The 22,273-nt window shown below is 34.5% G+C and overlaps 1 protein-coding gene across 6 annotated transcripts in view; it reads right to left on the reverse strand.

The window, feature by feature from the left end:
* METTL25 (methyltransferase like 25) overlaps window positions 1-22,273 on the reverse strand; it is a 150,762-nt gene that overhangs the window by 97,101 nt on the left and 31,388 nt on the right. For all 6 annotated transcript variants that reach the window (XR_004678702.1, XR_004678704.1, XR_004678703.1 and 3 more), the window contains exons 4-5: window positions 20,312-20,908; window positions 18,567-18,714 (exon numbers count right to left, since the gene is read on the reverse strand). Coding sequence is in view for 2 of the 6 variants with exons in the window: in XM_035002055.1 (XP_034857946.1) it covers window positions 18,567-18,714; window positions 20,312-20,908 (745 nt within the window). In the remaining 4 variants the exon portion in view is untranslated. The remainder of the gene's footprint in view (window positions 1-18,566; window positions 18,715-20,311; window positions 20,909-22,273) is intronic.

Here is a 22,273-nt window from a genome sequence, read left to right on the forward strand (position 1 = left end):
TATCTGAAACAACAACAAATAAATGAAGATACAACTTATATTTCAGAGAGGAGAAACTGACGTCCTAAAGACATCACTTCTCTCCATAATGATCTTTAAATTCAATGCATGCCAATTAAAATCCCAACAGATTGTTTTATGGATCTTAACAATCTAATTTAAAATCCATTCGATACATACATCATCTAAATCAGTTTTTACTTTGAATTTGGTCAGCAATATTTATTATGATCCATATATTATAAAGAGAATGAGATAATTTTAAAATCATTTTTTCTAAGCATAAAAAATTTTGCAACTTTTCATATAAATTTGCATTATAAACTATACATACTTTAATCTTAAATGAAATACTCAAGTAAATTTATCTATTTAAGCCTTATTAAATGTTTGATGTGATCAGCATTTCAATTCTCCTCTAAGCAAGCTGTTTGGATAAATAAAGGATTTCTTCTCCAAACATTATAATTGTTCCAAATTGCTAATATCTAATAAGCATTTTTAGTATCAATTATCTTCTTCCTTGAAAGATGGTCTGTGCTTTTTGTATCCATACTACAAATATGATGAAGAGCTCTAGCAAAATATGAAACAAAGATGCCTTATTGTTTGACTTTCCTATCTGATGTTGTTCACCAAGTGTGCACTGAGTCATGCCATCTAGAATTGCCAACCCCAGACAATGGTTTTGCTGCTGTCATTAAGCCCTCCTTAATTCAAATCTCTTCTTTTGTGAAACTCATTCAGTAATCCTGAACCTGGTCTCTAAAAAGAGTAAAATTGTATCTGTATGTCTAATAGTTGGTAGAGCAATGAAAGTAAAATTATCACTTTTTAAAAAATACACGAATAAGTAAAACCCCTTTGAAAGAGAAAATACATGAGGTTAGCTATGAAAATTCTGAAAAAATAAGAACTTTGGGGGACTTCCTCTACCAGATTTCAAAGGTTCCAATAAACTATACTAATTAAGGCAGAATAGTATTATCAGAAGAATCAACAAATTAAGGGAATATAATAGAACTCATAAATACATTATATGATAAAGGTGTCATTTTATATCAGTGTGGCAAAGCATGAATTATTCAATAAATAGCATTTAGAAAAATATAAGTTTAGAGCCATTTCTTGAATCATACACACAAATCCAGATAGATTATGGAACTGGTAAGAAGAAAACTATAAAAGTTAGAGGGGAAAATTATAAAACAAACGTTAATCAATACAGGAGAAGCTAAATAGGATATGATACATCCATTCCAAGGAACATGTTGTAGTGTGTAAAACAAATTTATGAAAAGAGCTCCAAAATATATTGCTAAGTAAAAGGGCAAAACTATATTGTTCTTTTTTTTTTTTTAATCACACCCTCTTGCTGGTCTTTCTTATCTTCCCAACCTCCTTTGGAATGTTCTTGGGTTCAGTCTCTGTACTTCTTCATCATTTCTATTCCTTATGTGATCTCATTCAGACTTACTATCTATATGTTAATAACTCACAAATTTCTTATCTTTAACCCAGATTTGTCCTCAGGAATCCACAATTATCTATCCAATTCATAATTTAATAACTTTAATTTCTAAGAGGCATATCAAGCTCAACCTATCCAAAACTGAACAACTTCCCTTTTAATTTTACTCTTTCTGTAGTCATATCCAATTCACTAAATGAATCTTTCCACTATTTCAGATCAAAAACTTTTATGCTTTTTTTTTTTTGACACCTCCACTGTCAATAATTTCTGACAGTACTTTAAAAATATATCCAAAATTTAATCATTTCTTTTAATGCTCCCCTCTGACCTAAACCACCATCATCTCTCACCTGGATAATAGCTCGCCTGGTTACAGCACCCTAAAGGATCTCTGTGCTTTTGTCCTTGACAGTGTTTGGCCAAATATGTATCATTTGCCAGCCCTCTTATCTGTTTTTAAATTTAGTTTATGTTCCATGTCATTCTCTTCTACGATGGAGTAAGACTGCTTAGGTTCCTTAAAAGTATTCTTTAAGGGTATCTGAAGACTTACCACGTAGAGACTGATACACTCTCAAGTAAAGACAATATTTGGATTTTAGTTGTAAAAGTATAGAAACTTATTTCTCACCTTAGAGTTTTATAGTTTAAAATTGGCACTGACACTACAGGACAATTCTATGAAAATTTCTTGATTTTCATTTCAGCTTTTAAACAGGGTTAAGTGTATATGGCATTCAAAATATTACCTAAAGATAAAAGACATATTAAAATTATATTAAACTGTCCCAATTTCTGAAGCATTTATATCTTGCTGGGCTTTTGAGTATATTAAAACTAAAAGGATAAATATGATTAAATGACTATGTAAATCAGACATATACTCCTCAGCATTAATAGCAAATATAATAAAGAATAAAGTCAAAATAGTACAACTAGAAAAAGAATAACTAGATAATTTAAAAGTTCTTCCAAAAAGTAAAAGTTATAATAATTTAATTTATAATTTAAAAGTTCTAAAAATTGCTCTATTCTCTAGACATGATTAGAATAAATATGGGTATAAAAATTTAGTAACTTCAAAAGATAAAATTTATACATAGCTATCAACGATTTAAGCTGTAAAAGAAGTACTAGGGAAAGATCCTAGAATTCAAGACATTTAAAGAAAATCACAGCATAATGATCATATTTTCATGTTAAGTAATTGATATATTATGTAAATATGGATTGAGCCCCTACTGGTCCTCTCCTCCTGCCTTCACCAGAACATATCTTCAATTTAAGTCACTAAAATATATATTCCATGTATGGACTTTTTCTACACAGATTATTCAAAGCAGTAAAGCTAGTTAGTTAATGGTAAAAGAGTAATTTATTATTTCTCATTTGTTTCTCTCTAGATCATGACAGGTATAATCCTATTTATAACATCTTTCTGCATCTCATCTCTACTTCTGGTTCCATTATATAATCAATGTATTAGTATTTCACTTATCCTTTGGTTAAAAGTACAGCTAGGCATGTAATCTCAAGGGAGGGAATATGTAAATTATAGGGTACATACAACAAAAAATAAACAACTAGTTAAAAATGTATATATTACTTTGATAGAATCCTATCTGTGGTAAAATATTTTCTTTTAAAAAACATTTATTTATTTATTTATTTTAAAGAGAGAGCCAGAGAGAGAGAGCATGAGTAGAGGGAGGGCCAAGGGAGAGGGAGAAGAATCCTGGAGCAGACTCCCCAGTGAGCCCAGAGCCCAACTCGGGGCTCGATCCCATTACCCTGAGATCACGACTGGAGCCGAAATCAAGAGTCAGCTGCCCAACTGACTGAGCCACCGAGGCGGCCCCTACAACGCTGTTTCTCAGTGAATCCATCTGGACACTACTGTCTTGGTATTTTTGTGCATGGCCATAAGAATGGCAAAGTCTGGGTGCTGAGAGAAAACACTGTGTTGGTCTGGCCACCACTGTGGTAGTAGCTCCCAATGGCGCTTCTCACTGTGCCCAAAAAGTTTCTCCAGCTGTTCCTGATGGGCTCTTTCACAGTCTTTTATCAGTCTTGATAAAAGAGCTTACATTGAGACACATATGGAATATCTGAAATATTAAGTCAGTAAGACAGTTTTTAAACTAATATTATGCATCATGGTGTGACTTTATTCCAATGAGACTTTTACTCACTGTGCCAGACTGATGATGAAACAAATTTAGACAACTTGCTTATAATTTATTTACCATGGGAAAAAGAAATGTGAGAATACTATATTTGTAGCAAAATATTTTTCAAGATCATGTGCTCTACTGTATACAAAACCAAGTTTGTATATAAACCTAGTAAAATGGGGGGGCCTGGGTGGCTCAGTAGGTTAAGCACCTGCCTTCAGCTCAGGTCATGATCCCAGGGTCCTGGGATCGAGCCCTACGTTGGGCTCCCTACTCAGCAAGGAGTCTGCTTCTCCTTTGCCCTCTGCTCCCCCACCCCCTGCTCATGCTCTCTCTCTCTCTCAAATAAATAAATAATAAATAAAATCTTAAAAAAAATAAACCTAGTAAAATGTAAATTACTTTTTTAAAAGCCTGTTTTATATTAGTTTGATAGTCAACCTTCTGATAAGAATTTCTATTAGCTTTGACTTCACATTATTCTATATTTGAAACAAATTATTTGTCTTTACTATTCTTTTAAGTAGATATAATAAGATTTAGATTTTAGATTTCTATTTTAGATTTAATCACATTTTTTATTTCTTTTATTTACCGTGAACACAGGGAGAACTTGTTTTATACTGAATAAATACAATCTGCATGAGCTTCAGAAACCACTTTATTTTAGTCATGAGAAATTAACAAAGTGCAAACTAAAGAAAAAAAGGGCCAAAATGTATTAAAACTCTGTATTTAACTACTTCTAGACAGCAAGAAGATGCCCTATGGCAAAAGTAAAATCCGTGCCAATACTCTAGAAAACGTACAACTGACTGAAGATTAGATACAGCTGTCTATGTGAGGTAATTGTATAAAGACTGCCAAGTATATCTAGAAATCTCTATATTATTACCATATTAATTGGCAAGAATTATTCTGAGACATAAACCCAGCTGAATAGTGAGAAGTAATGTGATATTGTAACAAAAGCTTATAAACAGCTGAATCTACAAGGCTGACAGTAAAGTCTACTTATCTGCTATAAGATTATAAGAGCAATACCTTATTCAAGTTGAGACTGCTCCTGATAGTTTCTGAATTACTAAATAAGCTAATAAACTGTTAATATTGATAGTTAAGTAAATGAAAATGTAAATATGCACTTTCTATAAATTATTGTTAGGTAATTTAACTCTTAGAAATCAAACTTCAGGGGCGCCTGGGTGGCTCAGTTGGTTAAGCGACTGCCTTCAGCTCAGGTCATGATCCCAGGGTCCTGGGATCGAGTCCCACATCGGGCTCCCTGCTCTGCGGGAAGCCTGCTTCTCCCTCTCCCACTCCCCCTGCTTGTGTTCCCTCTCCTGCTGTGTCTCTCTCTGTCAAATAAATAAATAAAATCTTTAAAAAAAAAAGAAATCAAACTTCGGGAAAAATAACATGGCCATTATTACACTGATTTTCAAAAACTTCACAGTATCATCCAAATGCAGAATCAAAGTAGGAAAGCAGATACCTGTTCATGCAAATCCAATATAATTAAGAAAAAAAAAGATAATGAAACTAAACCTAAATGTCATGATAAATATAGGTGAGGTTCAGCTGAAACAAAAGGCATTATTTTGGAAAGCTACATTCGAGTCACAGAATCATTACTGGAGCCATGAGAAACTGCCAAGGTCATTGAATTGAGCCCCTTTCTTTTCACTAAATTTATAGATGACCCACAAAGGCTAACTGATTTATCCAAGGCTGTAGCACTGCAGAGACAGATGTAAAACTCTAGGCAGTCAAACCATGTCCTCTTCTATGTGGTGTTCTGGGACTCCCCTGGGCATTTAAACATCTCCATCTCCACGCTTCCAATATAACGTACAACTCTAACATAGCCCCAATTGCATCGTATTACAGCAGTCTTTGGTTAGCTGTCTTCCCATTGGGCTGTAAATTTCTTTAAAGTGCTTTATCTAGAAATCCTCGGTATCTAGCAAAGTGGGCAGTTAGTGGGTACAAAGCTTCTGGTGTGTCTTCCAAATCTCAGCACACTCTGTGTTGAATAAATGTTTTACTGATATTCTCAACACCCAAAGTTGTTACTAAATCAGCTCTTATGTTTTCATAACTATTTCAGAGTCTTCATTTTAATTTCAGGTTAGTTTTAAATTAAGAGGAATTGCTAAATAAAATTCTATGCCCAATATCCAGATTCTGGATCAAATATTAATGATTTATAGAAAGCTAAAAGACAGTTCATTGAAAAAGATTATGAAATATAATCCATCCATCTGTAACTCATTTGTTTTTGAAGCTTTCTTTTCTTCAAAGAATTGTTTTGAAATATAATCACAGTTTTTCAATAATAATTTGTTTTTATTTTCTCAAATTTTAGGCTAAAACTCTTAGAAAACAATTTAAGTGATGAACACATGATACAGTAGGCACCATGACACATGAATAAAGTAAAGTATTTCCTCTTCAACTTTAAGTTTATGAATATAAAAAAATCCCTGTGACATTCAGGTAAGAAACTGCAGTCCTTATGTGAATAATTGGACTGAAAAAGAAACAAACTTGGGGAGATACAAATACTCATATCTGTCAAAATAAAGCAACTCATTCTTCTAACAAATACATATTTGGTATCTGCTATATAATAGATATTGTTTGGGATGTTTAACAGATAAGGCGATTTGCAGTTTAAATGAGCAAATTCACTTACTTATAACAAACATAAATTCATATTTAAACTATTTGTTGTAGCCAGTGATGTGGTGAAGCTGGCTCATAATGGTTCCCGAGAAAGCTGACTGTGTCATTTCGTCCCAGTTGATTCAGTGTCATCAGGATAATAATTTGAAACTGGTCAAGTAGGGTTTATTTAAACCATGGAAATCAGAAAACATTGATATTAGGGGCTTTTATTCAGGTGCAAAGCCAACCATTAAAAATTTACCATCACACTACTGGCTGCAACCCATTAATGGGTCATAAAATCAACTCAGTGGATTGTGATCAACATTTTCTAAAATTTAATAGAAAGGAATAAAATAAACACAACAGCATGCATTGTGGGTTGTAAGATCCAGTACCTTTCAAAGAACAAATATTAATTAAGCAAAAAGAAAAAAAGAATAAGCACTTTTTTGGTGAAATTTCAGTACCAGTTTTATTTACCTATTAATTTGTAATGACATAAAATGTATTCCTTAATCTGGATCAGAGTTAAAAAAAAATGTGAACCCACTATTATAATCAAGAGAACAAATACATTCTTCTTCCACAAACATGTTTTACAACCTTTGTGGTCATCATATGCTTTGTGGTTAAAGATTAGATGCTTTAGAGAGAAATAAAAACTTCATAGTTAATAGGTAAATATCTGGAAGTTTTTTTTTCTTCTCAAAGAAAACCAAAGAGGGAATTATAATTTATGACACAAAGGAATCTGAGTTTGTGTAGATTTAAAATTAAGTAAGACCCCTGTCTCACCAGGATAGTGTGCTTTCATCATTTTGCTCCAGTGTCCTCTGGAATGTAAACCTTCTCTAACCTTCTGTTCCTTATCTTTGCTAAGAAGGGCAAAGCCAGCTCAGTACCTTGAGAATTTCCAAACTACTTATGTCAACATAATGATTTCTTCTCAAGATGCCTCATCAAACACACTTGTTTTTTTCTTTAGTTTTAACCAGTACTGAATCAGTTTTTTTCTTAATTCATAATTTTATTTCATGTTATTCCTTTATTGAGTACTTGCTATATGTCACATATTTTGGTGAATGTGAGGCATTAAAAGAAAAAATTTAAAGATAAACTTTTTGTTTTAAAGTTTGTCAGAGTCTACTATGAGAAATAAATACTAAACCATCCTGAAGAGATTAAACCTAAACCATTATTTAACCATGATCAAATAATGTGGTAGGTGCCAAAGCAAAAGAGCACTCGAAGAATCACTGCCCCTCTCCTTTCACAGAGTTAGTGCTCTCATTTTACTCAATCCTCAAAATCAGTACACAACAGAGGACACAGGAAAGAAAGCAGGGGGAAAGAAGGAGGGGTGGGAGAGGAGAAGAAAAAAAATATTTTGCAGACATAGTGAGCTGTTCAACAGTCACTCTTAACACCTGTCTCCTTTGCCTGCCTCACCAGGGAAGCTGAAAAAGTAAAATATTTACTTTTCCAGACTCCCTTGCAGCCAGGAATTACTTTGTGAACTATGTCTAGACAAGGAGACATGAAATAATTATGAGAAATTTCTGCTCAGATGTTTTTCACCCTCCTTGACAGAAGGGGAGAACGCCTGAGGAGAAAGTCTCTAACTCATGCCACTTCTCATGAAACTGCAGCCCTGAGAGGGAAGTAGAGATGTGAGTGAACCCAGGGCCCTGATGTTCCAGAAGCAGTGAACCAACCCTAGAACTGCTACTCCTGACTTCTGTTTATGTGAGGAAATGAAGGACTTTATTGTTTACACCACTGTTGGGTGAACTTGCTATTATTTACAGCCAAAAGTATTTTAAAACTCAGGTTCTGGCTTAGATTCTAGGTATGGTTAACCACTATTTTCTTTCTTTCCAAGATGGGGCTCTTCAGAAGTTGCATGCCTCCTACATTATAGGCAAAGCTTATCCTGAAACTATCTTGGTCTCCTTTCTCTCAAGGCCCATTTGGCCCAAACAAATAGAAAATGAATAGAAAAAGCTAATTATGTGGTATAGGCTATAAAACCAAAAAAGAAAGGCAAAATCAAAGCAGGATACAACTAATAAAATCATGCCAATTTAATAGAATATTGATCCTAGCAAATAAAACATCTGATATCTACATAAAAAGAGAGTTTACAGAATGTGGGAGATGCCACATTTATCTCATATTGAGTACTTATATTTATTGAACCTTAACACAAAATAGAGACATTTAAGGATAGTGCTGCTCCTAAAAACAAAAGGTGAGTATTACCATATAAGCTGGGCCAGAGACCCCTCACCCTTATCATATTCCAGAGAAGGAAAATAGCACCATGTCACTTTTTTTGACTGTGAACAGTTATAGTGTACAAAACTGAAGAGAGAGAAGGAGAAATTAGGAAACTGTCCTAACCTTGTATGAATCTCCACCAAAGTCAATGTCCCTTCCCAGTTCTCAAACCCAAACTAACCAAGCTCATCCATATTTAAGGATTGCTATTCTTAAAAAGAGGTGAGGACCAGAATTAGTCTTCAGTTCTATGCTTGGACTTTATATCTTTTTTTTTTTTTTTAGATTTTATTTATTTGAGAGAGAGAGAATGAGACAGAGAGAGAAAGAGCATGAGAGGGGGAAGAGTCAGAGGGAGAAGCAGACTCCCTGCTGATCAGGGAGCCCGATGCGGGACTCGATCCCAGGACTCCGGGATCATGACCTGAGCTGAAGGCAGTCGCTTAACCAACTGAGCCACCTAGGCGCCCCCTCCTCTGTGTCTACGAAGAACTAGCATTTGTGTATCCCCTGAGCTTCCCTTATATGCCCCATTTAATTCACACAGGATCTACCTAAGCTTTTGCCTCAGGTTCTGGTTAAGATTCTCGTCCTCCAATAAGAACCAGAAATTACTCCAAAATGTTAACACACTGGGTTTTAGCCCTGATGTTTTAAAGTTTAACAGAATCTCCCCAGAAGGCCAAATCCTATCTCTCTGTCCCAATTTCTGACTGATGCTTTAAGAGTGTGACTCTAGAGCCAGACTGGCTGGGCTAAAATTCTAACTCCTTTACTTATTAACTATATGATCTTAGGCAGGTTACTTAACCTCTCTGTCACTCAGTATTCTCACCTGAAAATGGCCATGATAATAATAGTATTACCTTATAGGGGTGTTATAAAGAATAATGAAAATGGGAATGGTAACATTATTACCTCACAGGAATGTCATGAAGACTAAAGGAGTCAATAAAAGTAAAGTACCTAGAATAGTGCTTCACATAGAGTAATTAAAAGATTAGCATTTATGCACCAATATGGGTAGTTTTCCACCTGGTCAGAAACTACTGCTGCATGTCCTCAACTTTCCAATAAGACCCTTTGATAATAGATGCCAACTCATATGTGACTGGAGTTTGCCTTTTTTTTTTTTTTTAAGATTTTATTTATTTGAGAGAGAGAGAGAAAGTGTGCATGAGAGAGAGCAAGAGCGGGGGTGGGGGGGCAAAAGGTGAGGGAGAATCAGGCTCCCCGCTGAGCATGGAGCCCCATGTGGGGCTCGATCCCAGGACCCCAAGATCATGACCTGAGCCGAAGTCAGTCACTTAACTGATTGAGCCACCCATGAGTCCCTGGAGTTTGCCTTTTGAATACCAATAAGGAACTGGCTTCCTGATTTGGGGTGAATACTTCTGCTGGGTTAGTTCCCCTAACATTGGTCCCATGGTTTCTGGTTTATTTTCCTTTCCCCACTGTTAGGGTCCCAGCAAATCTCATGGTTGAGAATCACAGGTCTTACAACATTTGCTCTTGGTCACATTACTGTTCTGCTCAAAAGTTTTCATTACCAAAATGGACTTTATAGATGAGCCCCTTTCAATACTCTTCAACATTTCTTTTTTTTTTTTTTTTAAGATTTTATTTATTTATTTGAGAGAGAGAGAGAGTGAAAGAGAGCATGAGAGGGGAGAGGGTCAGAGGGAGAAGCAGACTCCCCACTGAGCGGGGAGCCCGATGTGGGACTCGATCCTGGGACTCCAGGATCATGACCTGAGCTGAAGGCAGACGCTTAACCAACAGAGCCACCCAGGCGCCCTACTCTTCAACATTTCAATACTTCCTAGGAATCAGGTTACCACCTAGCTAGAGAATTCATCCATTTCCAATGAGTGACCTACTGCACTTTAACTTAACCTACCTCATTCCGATGCTTGGAATGCTCCTCTCATTTTTGCCTATCTAAATCTTACACTGTAAAGCTCAACTCAAAAGTTACTACCTTCATAAAGCTTTTTCTGATCTCTTAAACAGGAAGTAATCTTTACATTTTAGCTGGAATGGTTCTTTTAACACTTACATTCCTTTTTCTTATCTCTAAGAAATCACTTATAAATCATATATCTTCACAATCAATTCATAAATCACATATGTTATTGTTTGTTGTTGCTACTATTGTCAGCTTGTGTACATTCATGGTACATAAATACAGTTACAGTCTCAAGGTACAAGTTTCACACAAAGGAGAAGCATTCAGAACAAGACCTCAGACTAACCTATACTAGATGGCGTATCACAAAGGATCTCAGAAGAGGAGTTGTAATTATTAAAAGAAGAGGACGATGGATATGATTGCATTCTGCTTCACATACATACTGTCACATTCCCCACTCTCCTTTATACTCTCCTCTTTCTTGTGCCTTATTCACGCGTTAATACTACACATGGGCGTCTGTGTGTGCACACGTACACATACCCACACAGTGGCAGAGAATGCTAATTGCCCACCTAATGCCCAGCTTCTCCTTCTTTCTCACTCACAAAATCTTGATTTCATTTGGAGGTGCAATGTACCCATCTAGAAGGTTACATTTCCTAGCCTTCTGAAAGGAAGTTCTATAAAGGAAACTGTCTCAGATGGGAGAAACTCTTTCCCCTTCATATTTCTTCTCATTTGAACTGTAATGGCTGGAGCAGTAGCAACCATTATGTAATAAGCCATAACTGAAAGGCCAATAAAACTGTAGAGACCTTGGCCTCCACATTCTTAAACCAGATGAAACACTTCAGCTACCACTTTACAGATTTTCTGGAAAATAAGAAAAAAAACAAATCCTATGATTACTACAATAGCTCCATTTCCATGTATTTAGATGTATTTATAAAACTTTCCCAAAATATGATCACTCATACAGAAAGCAATCTCAAATATTAAACATGTTCAAAACTTGGCCCTGAAACTTGGTCTGTCCTTACTGTTTGCTACCGTGTAAGTTCACAATACATCACCTACACAGTGGCTGAAAACAGACACCTTGTAATAATCCTTGACAATTCTTGCTTCTTTATATCCCATTCTATAAGCAATCTTAAATGTTTCTTGAATTCTCCTAATTTGCTCTATTCCTACTACTGCTGCCCTGACTTTAGTCCTCACCTTTGTGGTCTCAACCTGTGAGAGTGTGTCTATGAGACTCCTTCTGTGTGTGCCTAAGTATAGGTTTATCATTTGCAGCCTACCCCTTATAGGACCATGACACCAAAGCCCTACTTCCCATGGTATACAAACAACCTTAATGGCTTCAATGCTTCTATCATCTCTGTGGACTCCTACACTCTCCTACATGTTGACCTGATAAATACTATGTATCTTTCCAGTATTTCAATGCTTTTCAGAAACAAAATTTAACTATCTATATTCAGTACTTTTAGTTGAATAGGGGCAAGTAGCATTCAGGTTATGTCCAGCCAGACATATTTTGTGATTTAGTTAAGTTCTGAGCTTGTATTTGGTAGGTTTTAATGTACAGAAACTCCAAGGGCCTGAATTTGGGAAGTATTCCCTCATAGGATTTTCTGTATAGATCTGACTGAAAACTGTTTTGTCTCTTCAAGGTCATGGCTTAGTATGGACTTTCCAGGTTTAGCTCCCTGACTATGCAGGAGGCCCAATATTAGTCTCTAGATCCCACTGTGAGAAGCATTTGCCTCAGGACAACACTGTCAGCTACCTTATGGCTCCAGTTCCCTGCTCTGGTTTCAACTCCTCTTCTTTGTCTCTCCTTTTAACTTTTAGGTTTTGATTTTTCTTGAATCATAGAGATTTCCCTTATTTTTTGTGGACTCAGCAATGCTTAAAAAAATACATGTTCTAATTTAACCAGGATCTAGCTGAACTGTAGGAGGGTTCCTCAGAAAAATCACATCCCCCACACTGCTAGAAATGGAAATCAAATACATGCTGTTTTGAAAAGAGAAACCATGCTTTGTTCCTCTACATCCCTCAAACTTCCAGTATTAAAAGACCATAGTAGGCAAAAAGATTTATTTAATAAAATACATATGTGTCAGAAAATATTGCCTTTACTGAAAAGACAGCAATTCTATGTATTGTTGCAATGATGGGAATAATTCACTCCTATTAACTTGGCTAAGAAATTAGTCATACCTTTCTGTATGATACAATGCATGGTTTAATGCTGACACCAACCAGCTAATATTGTCTTAGGAGTTTTTAATACCATATACTGGATATCTGAAAGATCTCTAAATACAAGATAAGCTTATTTTTAAACAGTATGTTGCATTTTCAAATGATATGCTCAATATCTTTTCAACTTCCAGATGCCTTTCCCAGTGAAGTACCTCTAAATTTAAAGCAATTATATCAATAGTTAATCCTCAAAGACAGTGAAGAGATGACTATATAAGTATCTAGCTCCCTTAAAATTCCTACTGGTGACAAAAATAGAGAATCTACAATATGAGAGCTATCATGTGCCCTTGAAATATTTCCATTTGATAGAGAAATGGCAGAACCAGCTTGAAAGATGCTACTAAAAGACTACCTACAGCCCTCCTCTGGTTAAAAACAAAACAAAGCAAAAACAAAGCAAAAATGGGAGAATCACCTTAATACCCTGTAACACATTAAGACTGGGGGTAAACATGAAGGTATACCGCAGGCTTTCAAAGGTTACACCATTCATGTGATCTGCAGATATGCAGTATTTGGAGTGCACTAACAATACTGGAAGACTGCCTGGCACTGGACTGGGGATGGGGTCGGGAAAGACCAAGCACCAATCTGTGTCCCCGACAAGAGGTGCTCCTAGTAGTGACTTTCTATTGAGGCCAGGGAAGAACTTCTATAAAACTGCCTGATGTGACTCTCCAGGGTCCTAGATCTTTCTCTACTCCTCCTGTACTCCTAAGCCTCTGCAATGATCATATAAACTTAGAAGAAAAGTAAAATTACCTTTTGTCCCTCAGACTGGGCCTGAAGGATTCAGAGCACTAACACCAATTTCTGACAGTATACATAACAGGCAGATATAGAGATATTTCTGTTAGGCTGAACAAACGCATACAAATGACCAAGTCCAGAGGCAAAAAAAAAAAAAAAAAAAAAAAAAAAGTGATTTCCTGCCTTTTGCTCAGTTTTAAGAAAAAAACAAAACAACAACAAAAAACCACAATTTCCTAGGAAACCCCCTTAGAGATATGCTTCTCGTGCTTCATTGTTAAGAATTGTGTCTCATACCTATTCCTAAATAAATAAAATTATCATAATTAGTTGAGATTGAAAGTCACCTATTTCTGGGGCACCTGGCTGGCTCAGTTGAAAGAGCATGTGACTCTTGATCACAGGGTTGTGAGTTCGAGCCCCATGTTGGGTGTAGAGATTACTTTAAAAAATAAAAAAGAAAGTCATCTATTTCTGAGGCTATAGAAGGGCACAATCTTCCTAAAGACTGATGCCTTAACAAAATTATAGTTCAGTTAGCAAGGAAGAAGAGATATGTGGATCTAGATAGGTAACTTTTCTAACTTTACAGGAAAAATATCCAAAAGAATTTCTCTCTCCAACTTCAAGGAGAAGTAATGTAAGTATTTCAAATTAATTATAACAATAATAATCAATATTAAAACAACACACTGCAACAATTCAAGCTTGGGAAAATATGTATGTTCTATAAAGCACTGCAATAAAACTGTTTCTGGTATTTCTTGTTCTCCTAGGAACTACTGGCTCATAATATATAAATATTTAAAAGCAGTTTTTAAAACATATAGTATAACTTCAGTATTCATAATGACTCAGAGAGCTTTGAGGTATTTTTGAAAATTGACATTCATGGCAGACCACCTCTACGGTCTACCACAGCATACTGGGTAAACATATCATGTAAAACACATATTGTTTACATAATACATATCATCATAAAAAGTTGCAGTGTACATACCAGACTTTTCTACTATACTATGTTGGACTATTAATAACTCAAATTTACATCCCAAGGGGCTACCATGCCCCAATTCAAACTTAAAAACAGCTGTGCAAACAAAGCAAGGGTGAGGGGCAGGTGTATAAGATATGAAGGGAGAGACACATGACACACTTGACCTTCAGAGATATAATTCCATGGAACCCAAGTGCTAGATATATGACAGGAAATATGCTAACTTTGTGCATGCAAACCCCTTGCCCTGTAAGTTAGTTTAATATAATGATCAAACTGTATAGTGATGGATTTCTATTTTAGTAAGGAATAGAACTACACAGTATACACTGTATATATAAAACGAGACTATATCCATATTCTATCTATCCAAATAGTTACTGCAATATAGTCCATAACAAACTGCTATTGTCTGCCTTAACATACACACACACCCCCCAAACACACACACTCCTTCTCTTCAACAAAGAAGCTATCAAAATTCTAGTAGTATTCATAATTATCTTGGATATTCTTTTGCTTGTCCTAGCTTTTTCCCCTTGATTTTGTCTAGTTTCTAGCCCTTAAGTTTATTATGCATTTATTACATGGTATCCTGCCCTCTATGTTTGGTTTCCCCAGGTTTTATTCGGAGCTCCATATTTTAAGGACTTTTTTTGGGCTAATTACTCTAGCACTCTGCACCCTGGACTTTGATACACCCTCCTGGGCCTCTTTTGGGTTCAGCCTTTGGTTTGGATCCACAAACTGGCATGTGAATAGAGTCTCTAAGTCTGTGCATGGGAGAGGTTGAAATGACTATAAATAATATTGAATATATTTCTACAAATCATCTTTTCAAATTCTGTATGTCTTCTTATGGAACCATAATAAATATCTTGTTTTCAAACATGCTGTTCATCAGAATTACCTACAGAGCTTTTTAAAAATATTTATATTCAAGTGCTATTCCTGGAGATTATAATTCAGAAGGTCAGAAGCAGGTCTCTGGCATCTATATACTGAAAGTGTCATATTTGATCCAGCTGGGCAGCCAGAATTGAGAAACACTGTTATAAAAATTGCAGGAGATGGTTCATATCTTCTTCCTTTTCCTATAGCCAAGATAAGGCAAGAAAATGGAGATAAAGGTGTGGGAAAGAGAAAAGGGAGTAAGTTACCTTTGCCATCTGGCTTTTGAGATGAGAAAATGTGGCAGTCCAAAGCTAGGCAAAACTGCAACACAAATAAAGGTTGCTTTTGTTACTCCTATCACTTATTCTTCTCCTATCTTTTGGCTTTCCACCTCTTTGCTTGACCTCCAAAGTATTTGAAGGTACTCGTGTTGTATGTATCTCCACCTACTTCATCATAATACTCAGTTCTGTTGCTTTCTGCTTATTCTTTGCTTTCCTGACAAGCAAAACTCCCAACCTTCTGTTTGTTTCAGGTATGCATAAGGAAAACAAGCAGCACTAAGATACTAATACTTGCTTTTGTCAGTTAAGCCTAGTATTATCAGTTTACCTGATAATCTCAGTGATTCTCAGTTAAGATATTTTTGATAAGAAAACCTTTCCCTGAATTAATTCTGTCTGTAAGGAGGGAAAATGAGTCTGTAGCTGCCAGTCACTGTTGTTACAAACCTTCCCAACACTTTTTCTTATCTAAATCCTCTGACTAAAAATGTCCTATCCACTTAGTGAACAATGGCAACTTCCACTCTAGAGAAGGAAAGGATCCAAGACCAAAGCTTGAGATCTGTTAACTGAGAGACTTCCATTTCCGAAGTATGAAAATCTGTAGTTATTTGGTTTAACTAATTTTCCCAGAAGACCCAAAGATTATTCTATGAATAACTAGATACTAAGTAAATAAACTAAGAGAACCAAAGAGATTCTGAGGAAATGACTTATGGGTAAACTGAAATCAGAAAATGGAGGAGTCATTCACTCTAAAAGCTGCCCCTTTCTACCCACTGAAATGACCATTAGGATTATCATTATCACTGCTGAGAAAGACATAAGGAAAAATAAGATGGGAAAAAAGACAAAGAGAAACAGTAACTATGGAAAGCAAAGAGAAGCAAATGTGATTTTGAACACTTATCACCCCAAGCCTTTGTTTACTGTCTGCGATACCCTTCCCACTTCTTCGTCTGATTAACTCCTACTGATCTTTTAAGTCACAGTGGGTTTGCCACACTGGGAACATAACCTCAACTCCCACCCCCCCATCACAGACTAAGCTACATGTTATTCTGCTATAACACAAGTATAATATTCTGTCTTACAGCACTTACTACACTCTTTTGAACTAATGTTGGAGGATTAGGAAATAGAGGGAAACACTCTTTCCATATTTTGTGTTCTCCAAACTCTACAGTGAAATGACCATCTGTTCACTAAATTCTGATTTACTGAAATTAAAGTACCATTGTTTTCAGAAAATATAACTATTTAGGATTGAATAAATAAAAAATAGCATATGAGGAGCGCCTGACATTAAAGATCTTATACTGTAGGACAATACTTCAGGATTGAAGAAAACACTAGGCATCTATACCTACCCCAAATGAGCCAATTATTAAAACAAAACAAAAACCCATTTAACTGTACCTATAGAACAGGAAGCTGTTGAACTAAGAACCAAACCTCCCCTACATAAAATCTTACCTTATTGCTGATGCAGGAAAACTACTCATTTAATATTTTAAAAGCTATACAACTGTGATTGTATTGAAGGTCATTCTTCATTTCTTTTAGGAAAGATGTACAATAAGACTGTAAAATAATGTAAATATTTGTGTATATACTTTGGTATAAATACTTTTTTTCTATTTTAGGTTCACTTTTTTCCCCAAATTTTTACATTGAAAATTTTTGTACTCAAAGTTGGAAGTAATGGCATAACAAATATATATATTCTCCATGTAAATCAAATTGTTAACTTTTTGTCAATTTGTTTTCTCTCACTCGTGTATCTCCATATATTCTCAACTTTACTTTTGTGCACCTTGTCCTAAAAATTACTTTTTAAGACACATAAAGAATTCAAATTCAATGAACTTTTATCTCACAAAAATCTTTGTCGGTTTTAAGGATGACCTGTCTCATCCAGTCAAATTTCAGTAGAATTATACAATCATAATTTTTACTTCTTGAATATGGCTAAATGAAAAATAATTAAAATTTCATATTCACCTGGGTTTTAAAACTGAGAAGAGCATACAATACCATCCACATGCACACATCTTCCTGATGTAAAAATTCTTAGCAAGGGATGGTTGATGTTGATAAAGACTTCCTTATACCAATAGAAAAGAGAACTGCTAATGTTAATAGACTAAATAACCATCTAATCTGAACCAGTGGTTTTGAAAGCATATCTCATGGAGAGATAGAACATATAAAATGGATCAGACAGAGGAGTTTCAGGAGCCGCTCTGGATGAAGGGCTATGAGATGCTTCAAGTCCTACCAGAGTACTCTGTATTTTGTTCCTCAGGTACCTTCTCAGTCCAGGGAGTAGTTTGAATACTATTTTGATGCAACTGCACAGTTATGCAGATTTTTAAAATCAGAGTATGTTGACTCTTCAAAATACAGTAAGGAAGTTTGGTGGGGTTTTTTTTGAGAAATAGTAATATAGCTTACAAAACAGAGGCTTTAGAAATGAAAGCAAACTTTGCAACTACATATTCATCTCAAAATAATTTAGCTTTACTATTTAAGCAAATATATATCATACAAGTATTTTTAAACAGAAGTTCTCTAAAATGTGCCACATAAAATTTTTAAGTATTTGCAGTTTTTAGCATTCATTAAGACCATTTTATGAACAAAGAAACTATAATAAAATACATAAGGTGATAGCACATCAACTTGCATTTGATGTAACATTAAAATTACAAGAATATTTAGATCAGGTATTCTCTCAAATGTTAATTCAAAATGTTATTGTCAACAATAAGAAAAAAGGAGAGACAGAAAACAGTCGTTATGCTCAAATAAATATAATTAAGAGATATGGGAAACTTTGTACCTTTATGTGGTTTTTCAAACTCTTCAGATAAGAGGTGGTAGCAACAACCCACACTGCAAACTCCCTTGATTTCAGACTTGGAAGTAAATATTCGCAGAGTATTTGGAGCAAGATCACCGCAAGTATGTAGACCTACCATCAAACAATCCTTTGAAAATGAGAAGAAAAAATAAATTTTGGCAATTAGGAGGAAGCCTAAAAAAAATTTCAGGTGAAGATATTAAATGTTCATTGGAATATACAGAGCTTTTAAAAATGATCAAATTCTACCTAGAAAGTAGTATATGTTTTTTATTTTAAATTTCCTTTATAGGCAAAATGACTGTGATCTTTTATCACAACTAACATACTTTTGAATTGATTTTCTAATGTTTTTGGTTACTTATCCATTTGAATTTTCTCTGATCTCTTTTACAACTAATATTTGCTTAATAACTAGCCAAATTAAAGACTGGATAGTCAAATGAAGCACGTATTACTAGAACAAACTTGTGATTTGAGATACATTTACAGCTTCTAGTCAATATTTTTATTTACCTCTTCACAAATTGCCTACCGAAACGTATAAAATACTGCCGTACAGAATAAGTGGTGCTAAGTTGGCATTTCTACTCCAACACCAAAAAAGTATAGTTTATTCATTACATCAAATATAGCAATATTAAATTCAATAAAAAAAATTTTTTAATGTACACACATACAGAATGGGCACACACATACATTCACAGATCTTAATCAATATACCAAGTTTGTTTTAACTCTTCAGTGTCTTAATTCCTCGTCTGTAAAATAAGGATAACAGTACCTATCTCAATGGGCTGTTGTAAAATTTAAGTAAGCTAATACTGGTAAATGACTTAGTACAACCTCTGGCACACAATAAAATTCAGTACATGTTTTCTATTCTTATTATCATCATCATGTTATTATAAATTCAAAATAATAGACATGTTAAGTTTTGAGTAAAGTATATTTTTATAACTATCTTCAGAACAAATGCAATTATTTTATTTAAGTTATTCTACTAAAAATGTTTTTTTACGCCATGTATTCTAGACCTTAAGCAAAGCTTAAGTCTAAACTTTCTAAACAAAAAAAATGTACCTGTAAGTAGCTTTGACCTGATAGAACATTCAGTTGCTTCAACCGCCACTGTCTTCAAAGTTTTTGGAGGGTTGTGCAACTATTTTGTTTTCTCAATAACTAGACAGTTTGGGTAGGTTTTATTTAGATGTTACAACATTGTAAGTAGAAAGGAATTTAGAGAGGGAGGGTCTATTACTAATTAGAGGTAGAACAACAGAGGCATAAATCTCTCTCTTTAAACTTAGCTTAGCTCTCCCTAAAGGTATTACAAGAAAATTTAATTTCATTCTTTACTATATTCATCATATACTATTAGTTAATAACATTATCAGGTATCAGACAAAAATATGCAATCACTATTTTATCCTAATAGTAAAATATTTAAATATTGTATATGTATGTTATGGGGAGGGGAGGAAAGGTATTGGTTAATTTGAGTTATTAAACTGCTAATTCACTACAGAACTCAAGAAACATTCTTTTAGCTAATCTTATATTAGATTCTTATAATAGTTTGTATATAGCCTCTGATCATATTTCTTGGCCCTTTAGATTAATGTAATCAAAAAGATAAAGTTAAGTAAGCTACTATTAATATTTAATTCCATGTCTTAGAGCATTTTTATAAATTAAATTAAGGAATTCAAAAGTGAAATCACCTCCAGATCTTTAATAATATCATGTAGTTCTGAATCAGCAGTGATAAAAGATGTTAAAGGTGAATATATATTTGATTCATTTGACTTTGATGTCAGTTTTCTTCTCTCTTTATTTGCTTCAGACATTTTTCTCTTAGGTGTTTGGAATGAAGCAGGTTCTATGGCATTAATAGGCAAAAGGTCTATAAGAGCAAAGGCATTTTCAAAACACAAGTTTTCTTCTCGATGTGAATACACATGTAGGTTTTCCATTTGTGTTCTAATGTTAGAAATTAGAGAATCTGAAAAATCTGGCAAAAAACCTGAGGCAAACATCTTTTCTTGATTTTCAGGACTGTTGTTACATATTCCCTCAATATCTACTTTATACTTAATTTCATTCTGCACTTTCCTTTCTTTTGCCATTTTTAATGCCAGTCCATTGACATCTAATTTTGACCGCGTATGGTACACTTTCCAATGTTTCTTCAATTTCCTGTTTCTCTCCTCAGCTCCATGAGTATTGGTATTTGATGAATCAATTCCATAAACTTTTAAGCCATACTTCAAGGACAAAAAAGAGCTTAGGTAGCCTTTTCCAGAACCCAGGTCAATTACCTAAAGTAAGAAAAACAGAATGAAATAAAGGATTTTAGTCAGATGAGAACAGAAAGCATTCTCAATATCTTTTTAAAAAGCAAGTAAAGAAATGGTTGTGTAATTTATACAACCTGTTGTTTGTTTTTTAATTTTTGATTCCTACTAAAAACCAACCATTTTCATCATTTTTATTTGACATTTTAAAGGAGGTTGTAGACACTATAATAAGTCAAGGAATAGATGTAAAAGATATAAATATGGGAAATAAAACTGTATTTCTTCATAGATGACATGATTGCATCTGTAGAAAATCTAAAGGAATATACAAAACTAACAACTAGCAATTGAATTTAGCAATGTGTCAGGATACGGGATCATTAGAAATTCATAATGAACCAACAGAACATATACAATACAGTAGCAAAGAACAATTAGAAAATAAAATTTAAAACCAACTGAATTAAAATAGCAAAAAAATATAGTATCTAGGAATAAATTTAGTGAAGGTTCTGCAAGGCCTATTCACTGAAAACTTTAAGCGGAGAAAAAATTTAAAAGATCTAAATAAAGATACACCATGTTCACGAAATGGCACAGACTTAAAATGAAGATGTCAATCCCCCAAAATGACTTGCAGATTCAACACAATCCTAATCAAAACCCCAGCAGGGTTTCTTAAAAAACTGACAACTAGATATTATAGTTTATATGAAAAGGCAGAGTACCTAGAATAACCAAAACAATTTTGAAAAAGAATAACGTTGGAACATTTATCCTGATTCAGGAATTAATATAAAACTACAGTAATCAAAAACAGCATAGTGCTTTAATCAAAACAGATAAATAAATCAATAGAAAAGAACAGCATACAGAAATAGACCCAAACTTATATAATCAACTGATTTTTGACAAAATAGCTAAGGTAATCCAATAGAGAAGATAATCTTTTCAACAAATGGTGCTAGTATAATGGATGTCTGTCCGGGGAAAAAAGTGAACTTTACCTATCACACAGCAAACACAAAACTTAATTAAAAGTGTATGGACACCGGGGAGGGTATGTGCTATGGTGAGTGCTGTGAATTGTTTAAGACTGATGAATCACAGACCTGTACCTCTGAAACAAATAATACATTATATGTTTAAAAGAAAAAAAAAAGAAGAAGATAGTAGGAAGGGAAAAACGGAGGGGGGGAAATCGGAGGGGGAGATGAACCATGAGAGACTATGGACTCTGACAAACAAACTGAGGGTTTTAGAGGGAAGGGGGGATGGGGGATGGGTTAGCCTGGTGATGGGTATTAAGGAGGGCACGTATTGAATGGAGCACTGAGTGTTATACGCAAACAATGAATCATGGAACACTACATCAAAAACTAATGA

The sequence above is a fragment of the Mirounga leonina genome, unplaced genomic scaffold (genome assembly GCF_011800145.1).
Source record: "Mirounga leonina isolate KUSES-001 unplaced genomic scaffold, KU_Mleo_1.0 Mir_126, whole genome shotgun sequence".
NCBI classification, from domain to species: domain Eukaryota; kingdom Metazoa; phylum Chordata; class Mammalia; order Carnivora; family Phocidae; genus Mirounga; species Mirounga leonina.